This window comes from Microtus oregoni, unplaced genomic scaffold (genome assembly GCF_018167655.1).
Source record: "Microtus oregoni isolate MIOR12 unplaced genomic scaffold, Mior012 000015F_ref0000493, whole genome shotgun sequence".
Classification (NCBI taxonomy): domain Eukaryota; kingdom Metazoa; phylum Chordata; class Mammalia; order Rodentia; family Cricetidae; genus Microtus; species Microtus oregoni.
Genome location: NW_024543074.1, coordinates 20,578,164 through 20,598,512, shown reverse-complemented (window position 1 = coordinate 20,598,512; position 20,349 = coordinate 20,578,164). Strand labels below are relative to the sequence as shown.

At 44.0% G+C, this 20,349-nt stretch overlaps 2 protein-coding genes across 4 annotated transcripts in view; both read left to right on the top strand.

The window, feature by feature from the left end:
- Positions 1–11,777, top strand: part of Kiaa0100 (KIAA0100 ortholog) — a 33,293-nt gene extending 21,516 nt beyond the window's left edge. The window contains exons 27-39 of the mRNA XM_041664262.1: positions 2,869–2,968; positions 4,491–4,673; positions 5,110–5,231; positions 5,933–6,088; positions 6,177–6,298; positions 6,961–7,141; positions 8,609–8,695; positions 9,005–9,115; positions 9,244–9,379; positions 9,473–9,603; positions 10,038–10,139; positions 10,422–10,556; positions 10,976–11,777. Coding sequence (XP_041520196.1) covers positions 2,869–2,968; positions 4,491–4,673; positions 5,110–5,231; positions 5,933–6,088; positions 6,177–6,298; positions 6,961–7,141; positions 8,609–8,695; positions 9,005–9,115; positions 9,244–9,379; positions 9,473–9,603; positions 10,038–10,139; positions 10,422–10,556; positions 10,976–11,155 — 1,746 coding nt within the window. The 3' untranslated portion in view covers positions 11,156–11,777. The remainder of the gene's footprint in view (positions 1–2,868; positions 2,969–4,490; positions 4,674–5,109; positions 5,232–5,932; positions 6,089–6,176; positions 6,299–6,960; positions 7,142–8,608; positions 8,696–9,004; positions 9,116–9,243; positions 9,380–9,472; positions 9,604–10,037; positions 10,140–10,421; positions 10,557–10,975) is intronic.
- A 268-nt stretch (positions 11,778–12,045) lies between these two features.
- Rskr (ribosomal protein S6 kinase related) lies at positions 12,046–16,278 on the top strand. 3 transcript variants are annotated; one of them, XM_041665260.1, is made up of 12 exons: positions 12,046–12,139; positions 12,733–12,978; positions 13,069–13,152; positions 13,259–13,327; positions 13,669–13,738; positions 13,946–14,050; positions 14,218–14,258; positions 14,640–14,667; positions 14,752–14,841; positions 14,916–15,004; positions 15,110–15,220; positions 15,591–16,278. In XM_041665260.1, exons 1-12 carry the CDS (start codon positions 12,083–12,085, stop codon positions 15,813–15,815), a joined length of 1,215 nt encoding a protein of 404 aa, XP_041521194.1. In that variant the 5' UTR covers positions 12,046–12,082; the 3' UTR covers positions 15,816–16,278. The 3 variants fall into 3 exon arrangements, with proteins under 3 accessions (XP_041521194.1, XP_041521193.1, XP_041521195.1); XM_041665259.1 differs by having other exon boundaries at positions 12,064–12,139; positions 12,730–12,978; XM_041665261.1 differs by lacking the exons at positions 13,069–13,152; positions 13,259–13,327 and having other exon boundaries at positions 12,064–12,139; positions 12,730–12,978.
- The last annotated feature ends 4,071 nt before the right edge of the window (positions 16,279–20,349 follow it).

The window sequence follows — 20,349 nt, the reverse complement described above, 5'->3', positions numbered from 1 at the left end:
ACTCCGCTTCTGTAGCGCAGAAACCTGTGCCACATGGCTAGCCAAGTCTTTTTATGGCCTTTCATCAAGGTGATTGGTTGTTTCAGCAAAGCTTTGAGATCAAATGGAAGACTATTTATCTAGGAGTCTGGTTGTTTGACAATTACATCATTGTACATTGTACAGCTATGAGCCCTCTTGAATCAAATGAGGTGTGGTGCTTTGGAAACATTAGATGTGTTCAGATAGATAGTAGCCCATATAGCCACATTTTTTTTCTTTTTTTTTTTAAGTCAGTACATTGGCAAGACAGTGTTTCTGTTAGCTGGTGAGACTGAACACTTGGCTAAGGCTGGGGAAGGAACACTGAAAGATAGAGATTGATTGAAGGCTTTTTTTTTTTCTCCCCCAAATTGCATTAGCATTAAAGTACAGATCCTTGGAGTTAGAATACTATTTTTTTGTCTTTCCCTTGTGACTTTGTAATCAAGTAGATCTGCCATCTGATCTAATGGGTTTCTATATGTTTTAGAGATTTTCTTTTTTATTTATGTGGTTGTGGGTGACCGCAAAGACCAGAAGAGGGTTTTAAGTCTGGAACTAGAATTATAGGTAATTGTGAGCTGCCATGTGGGTGCTAGGAATTGAACCTGGGATCTCTGCAAGAACAGCAAGTGCTCCTAACTGCTGAGCCATCTCCAGTCCTTGAAGCATTAATATTTTTTTTAAAACGTGTTTGGGTGTTTTGCCTGCATGTATGTCTGTGTATTAGGTGTGTGCTTGGTACCTACAGAGGCCAGAAGAGGGATATTGGATCCTCTGGGTCTGGAGTTACAATTGTAAGCTGCTCAGTTGATGCTGGGAATAGAACCTTCGTCTTCTGGAAGAGCAGACAGTGAGTGCTCTTAACTACTGAGCCACCTCTCCAGTCCTGAAGCCTTGATCTTACTGCTTTGATCTTATGTGATACTTATTTTGTTATTTACCTTGGCCTCCAAGGCAACAGTGTCAGAATGATTTTTTTTTAAATGGGGGTATGTATGAGTGAGCATGTCATGTGTGTATGGGGATGTGTGCCTATGCGTGTGCAGAGAAGATGGTGTCAGGTGTCTTACTTTATCAAGCTGTGTCTTATTCCCTTGAAACAGGGTTTTTCATTGACCCTGGAGCTAGACTGGGATCCTGCAAGCCCTGGCAATCTTCCTGACTCCAACCTCCATAGAATTGGGATTACAGGCATGAATGGGCATCCCTGGCTTTTTACATGGGTGCTGGGGATTTGAAATTACTGTATGTGTGAGAGAGATATATGTGTTTAGAGGTCAGAAGATAATTTTGTGGAATCGGTTTTACTTTTTTTATGTGTATGTAAGTGCCTAAATGTCTGTGTATATACCACATACATGCCTTCAGACACCAGAAGAGGGTAACAGATACCCTAGAACTGGAATTGCAGGTAGTTTGAGTTGCCTGTTGTTGATGCTGGAAACCAAACCCTGGTCTTCTGGTAGAACAATAAATGCTCTTAACTGCTGAGCTATCTCTTTCCCCTTTTATGTGAGTTCCAGGGATAGACCATAGCTTCTCAGCAGCAAGCATTTTACCAGTTCCATGGTCCCTGGCTGTAGTTTTTGAGGTCTCACTGTATAGTATTAGCTACCTTGCACTTGATAGGTAAACTAGGCTGACCTCAAAATCTAGCAGACTCAGAGATCTGTCTTTTGCTGATCCCAATTACTGATCCCATGGTGTTCAGGGTGATTTTCTCTCTGAAGATACAAAATAACAAAAGCACAGAAAACATACTAGCCAGGCATCTTAGCCCATGTTTATAATCTCAACACTTGAGAGGTAGAAGCAAGAAAGTCAGAACTTTAAATATATATGTGTGTGTGTGTGTGTGTGTATTATATGTATAGGTGTAACTATATATTATATAGTTATATGTATATATTGTGTGTATGTGTGGTATGTGTGTACGTGCATGTTGTATGCATATGTATGTAGATATAATACATGTATGTGTGTATATATATGTGTGTGTGTGTGTGTGTGTGTTGAGTATTTTTCTCTGTATGGACTAAGATGACCACATTATCATTAGGTGATACAACCTGTAGCAGGCTTATTTTGGGGCCACCAACTTGCTCCTAAATCATGACATGGAGGATTATTACTAGTTATGAAGGCTCAGCCTTAGCTTATGCGTGTCCCACTTGCTCTTATAACTTAAATTAACCTGTTTCTCTTCCATCTAAGTTTTGCTTTGGAGCTTTTTACCTTTCTTTCATTATGTATCCTCTACTCTGCCTAGCTGACCTTGGGTATCTCCCTTTCTTTCTCCCTTGTTCTCTCGTCTTTTGTTCTCTTTCTCTTCTCTGCTTCTACTTATTCTCTCTGCCTACCAGCCTCACCTATCTCTCTACTGCCTAGCTGTTGGCTGCTCAGCTTTTTATTAGACCAGTCAGGTGCTTTAGGCAGGCAAGGTGAAACACCAACACATTTTTACCTAAATAATTAAATGCAGCATAAGCAAATGTAAAACAAACGCAACATAAACCTTTACACACCTTTACATAGTTAAAGTAATATTCTGTAGCATAAACAATATAGCACATCTTTACATAGTTAAAATAGTATTGCACAATAACCTCTTGTTTTGTTTTTGTGAGGGTCTCAACTGTGTATACCAGGCTGTCCTGGAACTCACTGTGTAGTCCAGGCTGGCCTCACAGCCTCTTACTGAGATTACAGGTATGGGACTACCATTGGGCATGCAATCTGTCATTCTTTTGCAGCATAAGACTACTTGAAACACGACCATTTATGGTGGTGTTAGAATAAGCCACCTTTTCCCCAGGAGCTAAAGGTTCCTCATTCTGTTCTCAGGTGAAGAATATTGAGGAGCACCGGGAACGTAGTCTGGACTCTGTTCAGGAGCTGATGGAAAGTGGGCAGGCAGTGGGAGGCATGGTTACCACAACCACAGGTCAGCTCTCTTCCTCTCCTATGCTATGAATTGGAGTAAATGTGCATTCCAAAGGGGTCTCATTTACTTATCTAACCTACATTCTGCATTTTTTTTCCTTTCAGTTTTTGAAGCAATGTGTCAGTCTGCATAGGCTGCCCTCAAACTCATGGTCTTAGGCTGCTGAATGCTGGGCTTACAAGCAGGAGCCACATACTGTTTTTATTTAGCTTTTGGCAGTACTGGGGATCAAACTCAGGGTCACTCACATGCCAGGCGTTTGCTGTACCTTAGAGTTACATACCAAGCCTTATCATCCATCCATCCATCTAGCTCTATCTGAAACAGGGTTGCAATATATAGCCACATAATACATTTTTACATAGTTAAAGTAATATTCCACAACAACAACCTTTAGTCTTGTTTATGTGAGGGTCTCACCTGTGTATACCAGGCTGTCCTGGAACTCAAGAGTTCCAGCCTCTGCCTCTCAAGCGTTGGCGTTAAAAGTGTGTACTACCAGCCGGGCGATGGTGGCGCACGCCTTTAATCCCAGCACTCGGGAGGCAGAGGCAGGCGGATCTCTGTGAGTTCGAGACCAACCTGGTCTACAGAGCTAGTTCCAGGACAGGCTCCAAAGCCACAGAGAAACCCTGACTCAAAAAACCAAAAAAAAAGTGTGTGCTACCCCCCATTTCCCTAAAAATGTAAGGCCTAGTGGTGGTGCACATCTTTTTTTTTTTTTTTTTTGGTTTTTCGAGACAGTGTTTCTCTGTAGCTTTGGTGCCTGTCCCAGAACTAGCTCTTGTAGACCAGGCTGGGTGGTGCACATCTTTAATACCAGCACTCAGGAGGCAGAGAGGCTGGCGGATCTCTGTGAATTCAAGGGCAGCCTGGTCCACAACAGCTAGTTCCAGGACAGGCTCCAAAACTACAGAGAAACCCTGTCTCAAAAAAAAAAAAAAAAGTACAGTGTGCCATTTTCTAGAATCTCTCCTCTAGAGATACCGTAGATGAAAATAATCTCATACAGCTGGGCGGTGGTGGCGCACGCCTTTAATCCCAGCACTTGGGAGGCAGAGACAGGCAGATCTCTGTCAGTCTACAAAAGCTAGTTCCAGGACAGGCTCCAAAGCTATAGAGAAACCTTGTCTCGAAACACAAAAAAGAACAAACAAAAGTGTGTGCTACCATGTGTGGTCCCAATTTTTCTGTTTTTTTTTTGTTGTTGTTGTTTTATGTGCATTGCTGTTTTGTTTACATGTAAGTCTGTGTGAGAGTATCTGATCCCTTAAAACTGGAGTTACAGATAGGTATGTGCTAAGAATTGAACCCTGATCTTCTGGAAGAGCAGTCAGTGCTCCCAACCTCTGAGCCACCTCTCCAGCTCCAGTTTTTCTATTTTAACACAAGTGTATGTTGAAGTGGTAGTATTTTATTGCTGTTCGAGACTGAAAGCCACATTTCTGGAATTCCTTAGAGTCATACAGATGGGAGGCTCGCACCATACCTTGCTTAGAGAATCTTTTTCACTTCTTCCCAGATTGGAACCAGCCAGCTGAAGCTCAGCAAGCCCAGCAGGTCCAGCGGATCATTTCACGTTGTAATTGCCGAATGTACTACATTAGTTACAGTCATGACATTGACCCTGAGCTAGCAACTCAAATTAAGCCACCTGAGGTTCATGAGAACCAGGAAAAGGAGGATCTCTTAAAGAAGCAGGAAGGTATTCAGGATTTAAAGGCATTTTAGGGAGGCCAGGGGATTTGTGAAGTAGTTATTTCCTTAGTGGTTTTAAGACAGTAAAATTATTAAAGGGTTTCCTGTGCAGTATGTCTGTATTTTAAGTTCAGCCGTAAGAACAACCAACTTGTACTCTTAGAAGAAATAGGGACTATGGATATTACTTGCCATTCTGAAATAAGCATATTCCCAAGTATCTTTTATTCCCTATCTGTTGGATTGACTAAGAGAAGTGGTTCCCATGTCTGTTAGGCTGGGTGTGGTAGTCCACAGCTTTACTCTCAGCATTTAGGAGGCAGAGGCCTTTCAGGCAAGCCAGGGCTACATAGTGAAACCCAGTCCAATATATATATGGGTTAGGAGATTGAATATTTAGGAAGAAACTTGAACCTCTTATTTAACTGCTAACAATTATCTAGGGGCTGTGGATACTTTCACTCTCATCCACCACGAATTGGAAATTTCTACCAACCCAGCTCAGTATGCTATGATTCTGGACATTGTCAACAACCTGCTGCTCCATGTAGAACCCAAGCGGAAGGTGAGCATTAGCCCTTCTAGAATTCATGTTAGCCTCCCCTGCACTTTTACCTTGTCCTTACTTGGATCATAGTAAGTAAAGTAATGCTGGGCTGATGAGGTGGCTCCTTGGATAAGAAAGAATCTCTATTAGTTTGATTGGTATATCTTCTCAATCATTCATAGCTGTTAGAAATCATAGTTGCTGGGCAGTGCTGGCACATGCCTTTATTCTCAGCAGTCGGGAGGCAGAAGCAGGCAGATCTCTGTGAGTTCAAGGCCAGCCTACTCTACAGAGTGAGTTCCAGAACAGCTATGGATGTTACATAGAGAAACCCTGTCTCGAAAAATCAAAAGAAAAGAAATCAAATAGTTAAGGTTTAAGTGTCTCTAAGACTGTAGAGTTTGTTCTAGCCAGTTCTCAGTCAACCATACATCTCTAACAATGGTAACTACACACTTTTGCCTCCATCTCTACATTGTAGTTTATGCAATCCACATTGCAGATCCTTTACATTGACCTACCCCTTATTCTTGCTACTGATCATGACTGGTAAAGGTCAGCTTTCCAGAAGAGAGCCCCATTCACTTTCCTACAAAACTTACTCATTTAGAAAATGTTAATTCATGGTGCTGGGAGTGTACTTAGCATGCGTGAAGCTCTGCGGTTTTATTCACAGCACCACACAAAGAAGTACACATTTCCCTTTTCCCTTCTTTTAGGAGCATAGTGAAAAGAAACAGCGTGTCAGGTTCCAGCTTGAGATCTCCAGCAATCCTGAGGAGCAGCGCAGTAGCATATTGCATCTGCAGGAGGCTGTGCGGCAACATGTGGCCCAGATCCGGCACTTAGAGAAACAGATGTATTCTATCATGAAGGTATTCACCCCAGGTAGCCTGAGGACGGAGAGATCGCCTGCAGCAGACAGGGAAGATCTCTTTAATTTCTTCTCTCCTGGTTCTCTAGTCTTTACAGGATGACAGCAAGAATGAGAACTTGCTTGACCTGAACCAAAAACTTCAGTTACAGCTAAACCAGGAAAAGGCCAACCTGCAGCTGGAAAGTGAAGAGCTCAACATCCTCATCAGGTACCCAGCAGTCTTTCCACTCAGTTGAGAGCTAGGCTGTCTTTCTTGCCCGTGTTATGATGATCTAGGTCTAGTGTGCATTCTAATGTAGAAGTAGATAGAGGCACCTCTTCCCATAAGCCTTGCTGAGGTTGGCCATAGTGGTGAGTGCAAACAGGAAAGCCCCTCCTCTGGGTTCTCACTGGAATGCTCCTGGGAAAGGTTCTGCTATAAAATTAGGTACCTGAGAAATACCATTTTTGTGGCCTGAGCAGTGTGTATCTGAACTGAAAAATACATTAAAACTGATTACTAAAGAACAAAATTGAGGTTGGGCGGTGGTGGCGCACGCATGCCTTTAATCCCAGCACTTGGGAGGCAAAGGCAGGTGGATTTCTGTGAGTTTGAATCCAGCCTGGTGTACAGAGCAAGTTCCAGGACAGGCTCCAAAGCTACAAAGAAACCCTGTCTCGAACAAACAAAAAAGAAGAAGAAGCTATCCAACTACAAGATAGGATTTCTATTCCATAGTTCAGAGTGTCAGAAAAATGCATCAGTAGGAAAACAATGAAGCATTAGCTAAGCCAGAGGTTGGTCTCTGGAGTTAGAGTCTGCAGCATCATGGGGCACTCCTGCCTGTGTGTTCTTTCCCTAACTCGTTTGGCTCTCCTGTTCCCACATAGATGTTTTAAGGATTTCCAACTGCAGCGGGCCAACAAAATGGAGCTGCGGAAACAACAGGAAGATGTGAGTGTAGTCCGTCGCACTGAGTTTTACTTTGCTCAGGCACGTTGGCGCCTGACCGAGGAAGACGGACAGTTGGGAATCGCTGAGCTGGAGCTACAAAGGTTCCTCTACAGCAAGGTATTGGGGTACCCAGTCATACAGCGCCAGGCTAGTCCTGGGTCTTAACCTATTACAGTTCAATCCATGTAGAGATAAAAGGGCTAATTATATGGTTATTAATGATGGTCATGATTAGAGACACATTGACCTATAATAAATGATAGGTGTATAGATAAAATTAATCAGCCTAGATGGGTGGTGCATGCCTTTAGTCCCAACACTCATGAAGCAGAGGCAGGTGGATCTCCTGAGTTCGAAACCAGCCTGGTCTACAAATCAAGTTCCAGGACAGCCAAGGCTACACAGAGAAACCCTGTCTCCAGAAAAAAATAAATTAAAAAAAAAAAAAAACAATGGGGTGGTTTATTCTTAAAACTAAGGCTCAGAGGGAAGTAATTTTCTAAGTCAAGTTGGAATAGTACCATTCTGATACTGACAGTATTTCTGCAAATGTCCTGCACTGGGAAAAATATTATTACTAGGGATGTTTGAAAATAAATGAGATATTTAAATGTCACAGTAACTAAAAGTATTAACAATTGGGGGTTTAACTGGTGTTATTCATGAGAAACATTAGATTAGAGGATTGTAGATTGTATATGAGATTGAAGATTGTAGATTTGTAGATTGTATATGTGATTGAAGCTGGAGAGTGGTGGTACACACTCCACTCAGGAGGCAGAGACAGGTGGATCTCTGAGTTCATGGCCAGCCTGGTCAACAGAGCAAGTTCCAGGACAGGCTCCTGATGTGGGAGTGTCATATATCTGTTGATTTCATTGGTTAAGCAATAAAGAAACTGCTTGGCCCTGATAGGTTAAAACATAGGTGGGAAGAGTAAACAGAATAGAATGCTGGGAGGAAGAGGAAGTGAGCTCAGAGACACCATGCTCCCCTCTCCTGGACAGAGGCGAGAGCTCTGCTCTCTGAGGCACACGCGATGAAGCTCTGACCCAGGATGGATGTAGGCTAGAATCTTCCCTGTAAGTGCACCTCGGTGCTACACATTATTAGAAATGGGCTAGTCCAGGTGCGAGAGTTAGCCAAGAAGAGGCTAGATATAATGGGCCAAGCAGTGTTTAAAAGAATACAGTGTCTGTGTAATTATTTCGGGGCATAAGCTAGCAGGCGGCCGGGGTGCTGGGGACATAGCCCCGCCACTCATATTACAACAGGCTCCAAAGCTACAGAGAAACCCTCTTTCAAAACAAAAAACAAACAAGAAAGGGAAAAATAGTAACAGTTGCGATTGAAAGAGATATTGATAAGGTGTGATGGTGCATGCATATAATCTCATCATTCTAGATGTGTAAAGAGGATCAGGAGTTCAAAGCCAGCCACAGGTACAGTTCGAGGCCTTATGAGATTCTGATTTAAAGAAGAAGGAGAAAAATGAAATCGGGGTTAGATTAGCACATATAGTAATTCTCTATCGAGTTCCTAAGGAAAGCTTATAATGAACAGGACAAATCTGTCTGTCTATAGGTGAATAAGTCTGATGACACAGCAGAACATCTCCTGGAGTTGGGCTGGTTCACTATGAACAATCTTCTCCCCAATGCTATCTATAAGGCAAGTCATTTGGGGGGGGGGTGAGGATGGTATTTAGGCAAGGCCGTGTTCATTCTAGACAAGCACTCTACTAATCTACACCCCCATCTATATGGCAGGCCTTATTTCCCCATTCCTAGCCTGCTCCTACACACTTTAGAGCAAAGGGTATTTGTGATGGCTTTTTCATATCAACTCATAATAGGAAGCAGTGTGATCTGAGATGGTAGAGCTTGCCCAGCTTAGCAAGGCTGTTTGATTTGTTTTGTTTTGTAAGTTGATTTTTAAAAAGAGAAGACATTTAGTAGGGTTATTTGCTTTGCCTTATAGGTGGTTTTGCGGCCCCAGAGTTCCTGCCAGTCGGGGAGACAGCTAGCCCTCCGCCTTTTCAGCAAAGTCCGACCACCCGTTGGGGGTATCTCTGTTAAGGAACACTTTGAGGTTAGTAAACGGTACCTTGGGAACCCAGGGTCAAAGGGCAGATCACACTAAAACCTGTTAGACTGGTTAGTAACTAAAGACAAGGCTAATACTTGAGCTTAACTGCTTCTTCATCTCTTTCCCCACAGGTGAATGTGGTGCCTCTCACTATCCAGCTGTCGCACCAGTTTTTCCATAGAATGATGGGATTTTTCTTTCCTGGTCGAAATGTGGAAGATGATGAAGTTGGTGATGAAGAGGATAAGTCCAAATTGGTGACAACTGGTGAGAATTGTTACTCTGGAATGCCAGAAGACTAGAATAGCACCCAGAGCCACTTCAGGAAAAGGATGAGTGTTGGTGTTTGCTTTTTCATAGGAATTCCAGTAGTGAAGCCTCGGCAGCTGATGACAACAGATGATGCAGTTCCACTAGGCCCTGGGAAAGGTGTAGCACAGGGTTTGACTCGGAGTTCTGGGGTCAGAAGATCATTTCGCAAATTACCTGAGGTATGGCACATGTCCCTAAAGACTGAAAAATCAGAGAAACTGATTGTGGTAATGCACTCTATAATCATAACACTTGGGAGACAGGAGTCGGAACATCATGAGTTCAAGGGCATCCTGGACCACATGAATCCTGTCTCGCAAAAGAAGCCCTCAAAATCAAAAATAAAAACATTTTAATATGCTTAAAAGGTTTTTTTTTTTAGCAAGGCAGTAGCGGTACGTGCTTTTAATCCCAGCACTTAGGCGGCAGAAGCAGGTGGATCTTTTTTTGTAGCCTGGTCTACAGAGTAAGTTCCAGGGCAGCCAGAGCTGTTGGACCTGGCTGGGTCTTTTTCTTTTGTATTTATTCCAAGGTTGAGAAGATGGAAGTAATATTTAGGATATTTGATTTCTTCTGGTTTTAGAGGCTTATACTCCTTTCTTGTCTTTCCTAGCACCCAGTTGATGATATTGACAAGATGAAAGAGCGAGCTGCCATGAACAACTCCTTCATATACATAAAAATCCCACAAGTTCCACTGTGCGTCAGTTATAAGGTATGTCCCATCCCAGCACTTTGTAGAACAGAGTAGGAAGGGAACTAAAGATGATAGAGAGTGACAACCAGGCTTCCTGTGAAAGTGAGCCATGATGACAACCCTGCTCTTGCTTCTGCTTCCTGCAGTAGTCAGCACCAATACCAGGCTGAGGTAGGGGAAATCCAGTCTGTATCTAGTCTTTATCTGTAGGTTGCTGTCATAGGAATTATACTCCGAGTACTGTCTTAGATTCAAGATGGCAGCTGATGTAATTTTTCCTTCCTCCTTTTCCTTTTGCAGGGTGAGAAGAACAGTGTGGACTGGGGTGACCTTAACTTGGTGCTACCCTGTCTGGAGTACCACAACAACACGTGGACGTGGCTGGACTTTGCTATGGCTGTCAAAAGGGACAGCCGAAAAGCTCTGGTTGCCCAGGTATCTCGCCAGGGCTCATGGCTGTTTCGTTAGCAGGGACTGGCAAGCAAATTGCCTTCTTAGGGGCATTTTGTTTTATGCTATATTAAAAGATAGCCAAGAAAGGGGCAGATAAAATGACTTATTTTGTCCTTGACATTGCCACAATATGATCAAATATTTGCTGTTTTATTTCATGTTAACTATCAAATTTGAGGGAACTAAGGGCTGCTACAACCTCAGCTTTAGGGATTCTGATTAGATTGTAAGCTTCTTGAAAGCAGAAACCATTATTTATATACTTTATTATTTATATATTTTGAACTGCCCCCTTGTGCTTTGCATGTAAATTTAATAAATTTTTGAATTGGTTCACTTTGAATTGTTTGGCCTTTCCACTAATATTTTTGCCTTTCCATTTACTTCTTTCCACTTGCCAGGTAATCAAAGAAAAGTTAAGGTTGAAACCTGCTACAGGGTCTGAGGTCCGGGGAAAGCTAGAGACGAAATCGGACCTGAACATGCAACAGCAGGAAGAGGAGAAAGCACGGCTCCTTATTGGTCTAAGTGTGGGTGACAAGAACCCTGGCAAGAAATCCCTCTTCAGCAGGCGCAAGTGATCCAGAGATCCAAGTGACTACAGTATCGAATCTGACTCTGGTTCAGGATCCAGGGACTTGAGGGTGGACAGAGCTTCCCCTCATCCCACGGGATTTGTGGGGCTTTGGAGCTTATAGGGAGTCGAGAGAGACACTTCAACAACTGGCCTGTCCCTGCAGGGCATGGTGGACAAAAGTGCTAAATTCCCTCATGCTTATTAGTCCCAGGGCCAGAAAGGCAAGAGAACCAGAAGGCCTATAGAGTGTGTTCAAGCCTAGTATCCTACTCTTGGGGGCAAAAGAAAGGGTGGGGGGATAGTTTTGATCAAGTATGATAAATTTTTATAAACAGACATATATATATATAGTGTATATATATATATATATTTCTAAGTGTAATTGCTCTCCCTTTGTGCCAGTAAGCTGAGGGGAGGGTCTGATCCTCTGTGCCTCACTCCACTGCCTTGTTGTATGAAAGGTGTTACTATTGGGGGAGGGGTCAGCTTCCCAATCTGTGTTCACTTGGGAGGATGGCATTAGGAGCCAGGGCTGGCCATGGGTACCTTCCTTTCCCCCCTGGGGAATCCCCTGGAGAATGGAGAAAAAAAAAAGATTTAAAGAAAAAAAAATATTTTAAATTTGATGCTGGCTTCTCTCTTTTTTTCAGTTGTATTGAGTAAAAACGTTCAAATTGTCTGTGTCCTTCCCTCCTCACTAACCCACCCATATTTTAACTGCCACTGTAATATAACTGTAGCCATTCTCCATTGCTTTGAAGTCATACAATAGATACTTCCCAGCCCTGGTACAATACTCACCTAAAGCTGATTGGGTCTATGTACACTGGAAGAGGCGGGGCTCCTGGGTACTACAGCATCAGAGAGAGAGGAATTGCTTATGTAACTGGGACAGCAGATTTAGCGGAAGGAGAGGAGGCAGAGGCTGGGGATGGGAGCAGTGAGCTGTCGTCAGGGGCAACACACCCGAGTATCTGCTCCTCAGAAGGTAGGGTATGGGGCTCTTGCTGCCTATGAATGGGAAGTGAACGAGGTATGGGCCTGAGGCCAGAAAGTGCCTAGTTAGGAGCCTGTCAGTGACAGCCAGTGTAGGGGGTCTGGGCATAGAGGCCATGTGAATAGCCCCACTCAGGCACAGATTGTATTCCTGGTTTGTCATAGGGAAGACAAAACTGTTATTGTCATCAAGATTTTGAAATACATTGAGGAAATCTAGGTCACATCACAAGGCCTGGGAATTTTCCTTCCCTCTAAAGCAGTGGTTCTCAACCTATGGGTTAAGACCCTTTGGGGTAGAACAGCCCTTTCCTTGAGGTCACATTAGATAATCTGCATTTCAGATATTTAGATTACAACCTATAATAGTAGCAATATTACACTTATTAAATAGCAGTGAAAATAATTTTATGGTTGGGGATCACTATAACATGAGGAACTGTATTAAGTTAGCAAAGTTTCCTGTAGCGTTAGGAAAGTTGAACCACTGCTTTAGAGGTTAAGACTTCAGAAGGAGTACCTGTTAAGATGGGTAGAACCTGCAGTGCCTCATGAGCAGGCTTAGAATAGTTCCCTTCTCAGCAGGGTGGCAACATCCAGGGTCCCTGGGCCCGAGGCTGGAAGAGCCTCTTCTGTGGTATAGGGGCCATCAGGTCAGGAGTGGAAGAACTAAGGGGACTACAGAGGCATCAGTGCCTACATCAGGAGCCCCTCCAGCCAGCCCCACTGCAACTAGAGAAGCCTCTGTCTGAGTGGCCAGTGCCTCAGTTCATCAGCCTCTTCCTACCAGAGTATCCCATGAGGCCTGTTAGGGGGCAGCAGACGCTGCAGGTAGGGTCATTGGAGTCCCAGGAAGTGTGTCTGGGAGGAATTTAGAAGCAGCCAGTCTCAGGTGCCCTCTTTTTTTTTCTTTTTGTTCAGATTTTAGGCCTTGTGGCTAAAGGGTCTTTTGGAACTGTCCTGAAAGTATTAGATTGTGCCCAAAAAGCTGTATTTGCTGTGAAGGTAGGAGTCACCCAGTACTTACTGTTTACAACCTATTAGTTTCAGAGATTAGGAGGAATAAATTGAACAGCATTATTTTCCACGAGTTATGCCTCTCCATTTGTAGGTGGTGCCCAAAGTAAAAGTCCTACAGAGGGATACCCTGAGGCAGTGCAAAGAGGAGGTTAGCATCCAGGTATGCAGAATTCTGAAAGCATTGCTGGAAGAACTAAATTGCTGGTGGAGAAAGTCCAACTTACCTGCTTTTCTTGGCTCTACTTTCCTCATGTTTCCACCTTGGTGCAATGTAGCACCAAAATAAGTCCTGAGAAAGTCGTTCTTAGGTGTAGATACTGCAGGTTCTGCCAGGGAACTCTCCTTAGCAGTGTGCTGGCTCCAGGGTTCTCAGGTAGTCCCAAATGAGCTCTCAGGTGAAGCAGCACTTCATTTCAGCACAAGGCAACACCTGATTTCTTGGCTGCTCTTAATCAGCAATAAGCTTGTTCTTTCCTAACTTGCTGTTTTCTTTGTCTCTAGCGACAGATCAACCATCCTTTTGTACACAGCTTGGGGGACAGCTGGCAGGGGAAGCGACACCTCTTCATTAGTGAGTGGACTGGGTTTTGTCTTCACCCACAAAGGCCCACAGACCATTCTCCTAATCTGACGCTATTCTGCTTTGCAGAATAGTATTTCTGTAATCCGAAAGAAGAGGGGAAAGGCTGGCGGGATTAGTTTGGGCAGGAGGTCTATAATGCCTTGAGCCCAGGCATTGTAGATCTCAGATATTGCCTAGACTTCTGGCGCTTTGCAGTGTGTAGCTACTGCAGCATGGATCTCTACTCCCTGTGGTCTGCTGTTGGTGGTTTTCCAGAAGCTTCTATCCGTCTCTTTGCTGCTGAACTGGTCCTTGTGCTGTGTAAGTGAAAAAGTGGTAAAGGAAATAGAAAGGGAAGAATTAAGTTGGTGGGGAGGGGAAAACAGGATTGATATTCAATTCTGGAAGTCAGGGAGAGATGGGATGGAGGCTATAGAAACTGGCATAGACGAGACTTTACATACACCCATGCTCACCGTTCTCCACAGGCTATCTCCATGACTTGGGTATCATCCATCGGGATGTAAAGGTAGAGTTAAGTCTTTTTTCTTAGTCTGAGGAAGAACCTCAATAAGAAGTTCCAACAGGTCTGAGAAGGCCCTGGGGAGCAGAGACAGTTTATTTGGGTTCCTATGGATGCGAAGGATTTTAGGTATGGGTCCTCCAAGGATAGGTTTGAATGCTGAGTGGACCGAAAGAAAGCCAGGTGTGGTCATACCTGCCTATACCCAGCACTGTTGGGGGTGGGGGCAGGAGGAATGCTACAAGTTTGAGGCTAGCCTGGTATATGTACCAGATTCCCAGCTAGTCTGGGCTACGTAACGAGACCCTATGTCAAAAATAACAATGGAAAACCCAAATCAGAGTCAGTGGAAAGAGTAAGATAATGTCCTTTCGCCCGTGATTTCAGATGGAGAATATCCTTCTGGATGAGCGAGGTATGTCTTCTCCTCCAGTCTCAGGATGAATGGTACTTCTGCAAAAAAAGACGTAGGTCAAAACACTGTCTCCTTATTCCATAGGCCACCTGAAACTGACAGACTTTGGTCTGTCTCGTCGTCTGTCCCAGGGAGCACGAGCCTACACTATCTGTGGCACTCTTCAGTACATGGGTGAGAGAGCAGCTAAAGCTCTGGTGGGGAGGAGCACCTAGGGAAGTGAGTGACAAGCCCCTTTCATACCATAGCCCCAGAGGTCCTAAGTGGTGGGCCTTACAACCACACTGCTGACTGGTGGTCCCTGGGAGTGTTGCTTTTCTGTCTGGCAACTGGCAAGGTGAGAGAACAGTAGTGGTGCTGAGCAGGGAAGAGAGCTTTACTTGGTGGGAAAAAGACCTTAGAAAGCCTTGTCTTCTTCCTGCCCCCTACCCTTTTAATGCAGTTCCCAGTGGCTGCAGAGAGAGATCATGTGGCCATGTTGGCAAGTGTGACCCACTGTAAATCAGAGATGCCAGCTTCTGCCACTCAGGAGTTCTCACTCCTGCTCCATGAGGTGAGGGTACAAACTACTTTCCTTTTAGACTCCCAAGCCCATTGAAGTGATTTCCCAGCTCTTCTGTCTGATGAGGGTTGAGATGCTCCAACTACCCATTTCCCCTGTAACTGGTACTGCAGATCTCATTCCTGAGTTTCTGCCGCTAAATCCTTTTCTCACCAGAAGAGAAGGTCCTTTTGAAGAGCACGGGCCAGTTCTACCTTATCTGCAGGTTCATCTCCTTCATCCCCACCAATCCTCCCACTCTCTCCAACCACCATGCTTCTCTTTCACAAATCTTCCTGCCTTCCATAGCTACATAGACTGTTTGCTCCCTCTCGCCTCTGTTTAGCCTTTCTTAGCCCAGTCTCCTTCTGTTCTCCTTCAGCTCTTATGCCAGAATCCTCTGTACCGCCTACGTCATCTGCATCACTTCCAGGGCCACCCTTTCTTTCGGGGTGTGGCCTTTGACCCTGAGCTCCTAAAGAAGCAGCCAGTGGATCTTGTCATGGAGACACAAAATACCAGTCCATTGGAGTCCATGCCCTTCAAGGACTTTGACTGTGATCTGGAGTCCTTGGTCCACACCATCTCCGCTGATTCTCTACTGTAGCTTGGGGGCCAGCTGGAAACCTGAGGATTTTTACTACCAACTCAGTATGACCACCTTGAGGATCCAGTTTTTTCTTTGTTGTCCCTTACTATTCTATTGTAGGTATTGGGCCAGAGTTTAGATCTTAGGCATTCTGCAGCTGATAGCCAAAACTGTCCTTAATGCTTTCCTATCATACAGCCCACCTCTCAATCGCAGGCCAAGGCGGTGACCTTTATTTCACTTCTCCAGTACTTTCCTTAAGCTGCCAAACAAAGGCTTCTTAAACTTTACCATCTATATGTTTTTCTGCGATACTTCCTTTCTTGGGCAATAATGACACTTTGTGAGATCCCGAGGTGCTAATTATATGTTTAACAAACTAGTCAGAAGCAACGTGAATGTTTTTTACAGATTGCAAAAACTGGCATTTCAACACCTGAATAAATTTGCAGTTAAAAATATGACCTGCCAGGTGGTGGTGGTGCACAGCTTTAATCCTAGCATTTGGGAGGCAGAGGCAGGAAGATCTCTGTGAGTTCGAGGCCAGCCTGGTATACAGAGCAAGTTCCATGACAGCCATGGCTGTTACACAGAGGAAACACCCCCCCTCCAATGAACGATATAGGTGTTGGAGAGATGGCTCAATGTTGAGAATGATCATTGCTTTTGCAGAGGACTCAGTTGAGTTTTTAGCACTCAAAGTGGGGACCTCACAAATTCCTATAAATCCAGCTCCAAGGAGAGCCCACACCTCTGGCTTCCTTAGAGTGAATACCCACATACATAAACATACCCACACAGGCACATAAAAATAATTTAAAATTAATTTTATATGCCAGGCATGATGGCACATGCCTTTAAGTCCAGCACCCAACAAGGCAGGTAAATCTCTGACTTTTGCCTGGTCTACACAGTGAGTTCCAGGACAGCCAGGCTGCGTACTGAAATCCTATCTCAAGAAAAAGGGCAAAATGGTCCAGTGGGTAAGGGACTTGGTGTGAAGCCAAGACTCCCATGGGAGAAGGAAAGATACAACATGTATGCAATTCCCCAAAGAAATAAATAAATAGATGAATGTACCTGGGCGGTGGTGGCGCACGCCTTTAATCCCAGCACTCAGGAGGCAGAGACAGGCAGATCTCTGTGAGTTTGAAGCCAGCCTGGTCTACAAGAGCGAGTTCCAGGACAGCTAGGGCTGTTACACAGAGAAACCCTGTCTTTAAAAAACAAAAAAATAAATAAATAAAAATAAATTAAAAGTTTAAAAAAAAGGCTGGATAGATGGCTCAGAGGTTAAAAGCACTGACTGTTTTTTCAGAGGTCCTGAGAGAGGTCCTGAGTTCAATTTCAACAACCATCTGTAATGAGATCTGGTGCTCTTTTCTGGCCTACAACATACATGCAGACAGAACACTGTATACATAATTAATAAATAAGTCTTTAAAAAAAGAAAATGTAATCTGGAAGCTACTCTTCAATAAATACAATTTTTAAAAACTAGAAAGTGAATCTAACAGTTGCCTAATGTGAGGAAGAAAATAGAAACTTCAGCATGGGTGGATTATGTCTTCTCTAGAAAACATGAGAGCCTCCTAAATCTATTCCAAAACAAAGCCTCCTAAAAGGACACAAACATTATTAAACTGATCATTTTTTTCATACAGTTCAAGGTTCAGAGTTTGTTGTTTTTTGTTTGTTTATTTCCCCTTTTGACCTGGACCAGCAGAGAACCAGGGATTCAGAAAGTAAAGAAGGAAAGTTTGGGATCAGGTCTTACACAAGCTGGGCCTCAAGCCACACCAAGCGAGTTTATTAAGGACAGCATCTTATATATATATATTTTTTCTTTTTTGGTTTTTCGAGACAGGGTTTCTCTGTAGCTTTGGAGCCTGTCCTGGAACTCCCTTTGTAGACCAGGCTGGCCTCGAACTCACAGAGATCCGCCTGCCTCTGCCTCCCAAGTGCTGGGATTACAGGCGTGCGCCACCACCGCCCGGCTCTCATATGTAATTTTCAGAGAAATGGACCAGAGTCAGCAGAAAACTATCTGTAGTGGAGCCAAGTAAGCAGGATGCTAATCAAGCAGTGTTGCGCAAAGGGAACACAAGATCCTCACAGGTGGGGCACACAGCAGCCTTGGGACTGGTAGCCACAGCCTTTTAGGGGAAAGAGTTGGTTGTCGGGATATAAAGCAACAGCTCCTCCAAGGCCCTGGCCCTGGACCATTATTGGCTCTGCTAAGCATATTCCTGGTTTTGAACTGTGTTCCTCCTCATACACCAGGCCTCAGGGAAAACCTTAAATTGGCCTGGCTCCTAACACCTTTAGTTTAAGATTCAGTGGTTTTGTGATCCTAGGGATCAAACCTGGGGCCTTATGGATGCTAGGTGAGAATCAAGGTCATCCACATAGTTTGAGGTCAACTTCAACTTGAACTGACTATGAAACCCTATCATATACAAAGTAAAAACAGAATAAGGACAAGGGCAGTAGATTACACGATACTGTGTACCTAGCACAGGGCTACTACTATCAGTTCATCTGATCACAGTAGCACAATGAACAGAGGAAATGATAGATATGTCACTGGGTCCCTTTTGTAGGTCATGTTAGATAGCTTAGAGATAAATGTCATGTGTTGCCTGTGAGAACCAGCTGTGATGTCTCATATCTGTGACTCAAGCACTTGGGAGATAAAGGCAGAAGGATAATTGGGAGTGTTGAGGCCATCCTATGCTGCCTAGTGCATTCCAGTACAAAACTCCAAGAAACCTAAAAAGTATGGCATGGTGGTGTACACCTTTAATTCCAGTGCTCAGGAGGCAGAGGCAGGTGGATCTTAGTGAGTTTGAGGCCAGCCTGGTCTACAAAATGAGTTTCAGGACAGCCAAGACTGTAACAAAGAGAAAACCTTTATCAAAAAGAAAAAATAATAATAAAAGATAGAAAAAGAAACCTAAGGGCTGGAGAGATGGCTCAGCGGTTAAGAGCATTGCCTGCACTTCCAAAGGTCCTGAGTTCAATTCCCAGCAACCACATGGTGGCTTACAACCATCTGTAGTGAGGTTTGCTGCCTCTTCTGGCCTGCAGATATGCACACAGACAGAATATTGTATACATAATAAATATTTTAAGAAAGAAAAAAGAAACCTAAAAAGGCCAGATGTGGTGGCACATACCTGTAATTTCAGCATCCAGGGATTGGAGGTAGGAGGACACTTGAAGGTCAAGCTAGCCTGGGATCATACTGAGTTTGAGGCCAGTTTGTTTGCATGAGGGTCTATCTCATACCTTTAGATGGGAATCCAAATGCTATAAAAGAAAATGTCTTGACCATATAAAAAAATGTACCTCCGTGGCTAAGTGCTTGCTACTCTTTCAAAGGATGTGAGTTTGGTTCCCAGTACCCACATCAGGCAGTTTACAACCTCTTGTAACTCTGTCTTGCTCCAGCACCCTCTTGTAACCTCCAATAGCACCAGGCATGCATGTGAAACAAAGAGTTACACAGAGAGACCCTGTCTCAGAGAGAGAGAGAAGTCAGGTAGTGGTGCCACGTGCTTTTAATCCCAGCATTTGGGAGACAGAGGCAGGTAGATCTCTGAGTTCAAGGCCAACCTGTTTCCAGGACAGCCAGGGCTGTTACACAAAGAAACCTTGTTTTTTTTTTTTTTTTAATATTTATTTATTATGTATACAATATTCTGTTTTTGAGTCTGCCTGCAGGCCAGAAGAGGGCACCAGACCTCATTACAGATGGTTGTGAGCCACCATGTGGTTGCTGGGAATTGAACTCAGGACCTTTGGAAGAGCAGGCAATGCTCTTAACCGCTGAGCCATCTCTCCAGCCCCGAAACCTTGTTTTAAAACAAAACCAAAAGCTCCTCTTGGTTTGCTTCCTTCTCTCCATGAATTAAGACTTCTCAGCACTCAAGAGGCTGAAGGCAGGACTGGAGCTAGTGAAGAGGCTGGCAAAACCCTGCTTCAACATGGTGCCATCAATGATTAACTTGAATACTCTCACCTTTTTTAGGCTTTGTGGTCCCAGCCAATTGGAAGGTTGAGACAGGATGATGGGGAGTTCAGGGCCAGCCTAACCCATATAGCAAGACCCTGATACAAGATAAACAAAAATTTGATTTGGAGGCAGAAGCAAATTTGAGGCCACCTTGTGCTATGTATTGAGGTTCAATCTCAAACAACAAAACGTGCAGCTATTAATAAAAAATGGATTAATAAATTCCAGTTGATATGCCACCTACTTTTTTGGGTTTTTTTTTTGTTTTGTTTTGTTTTGTTTTTTTGAGACAGGGTTTCTCTGTGTAACAGTCCTAGCTGTCCTGGAACTAGCTCTTGTAGACCAGGCTGGCCTTGAACTCAACAGAGATCCACCTGCCTCTGCCTCCCCAAGTGCTGGGATTAAAGAAGTGCTACCACTGCCAGGCCCAATGCCACCTACTTTTAATTCTAGCACTCAGGAAGCAGAGGCAGGCACATCTCTGAGTTTGAGCTCCACACCAGCCAAGGCTGCATAGTGAGACCCTGTTTAACT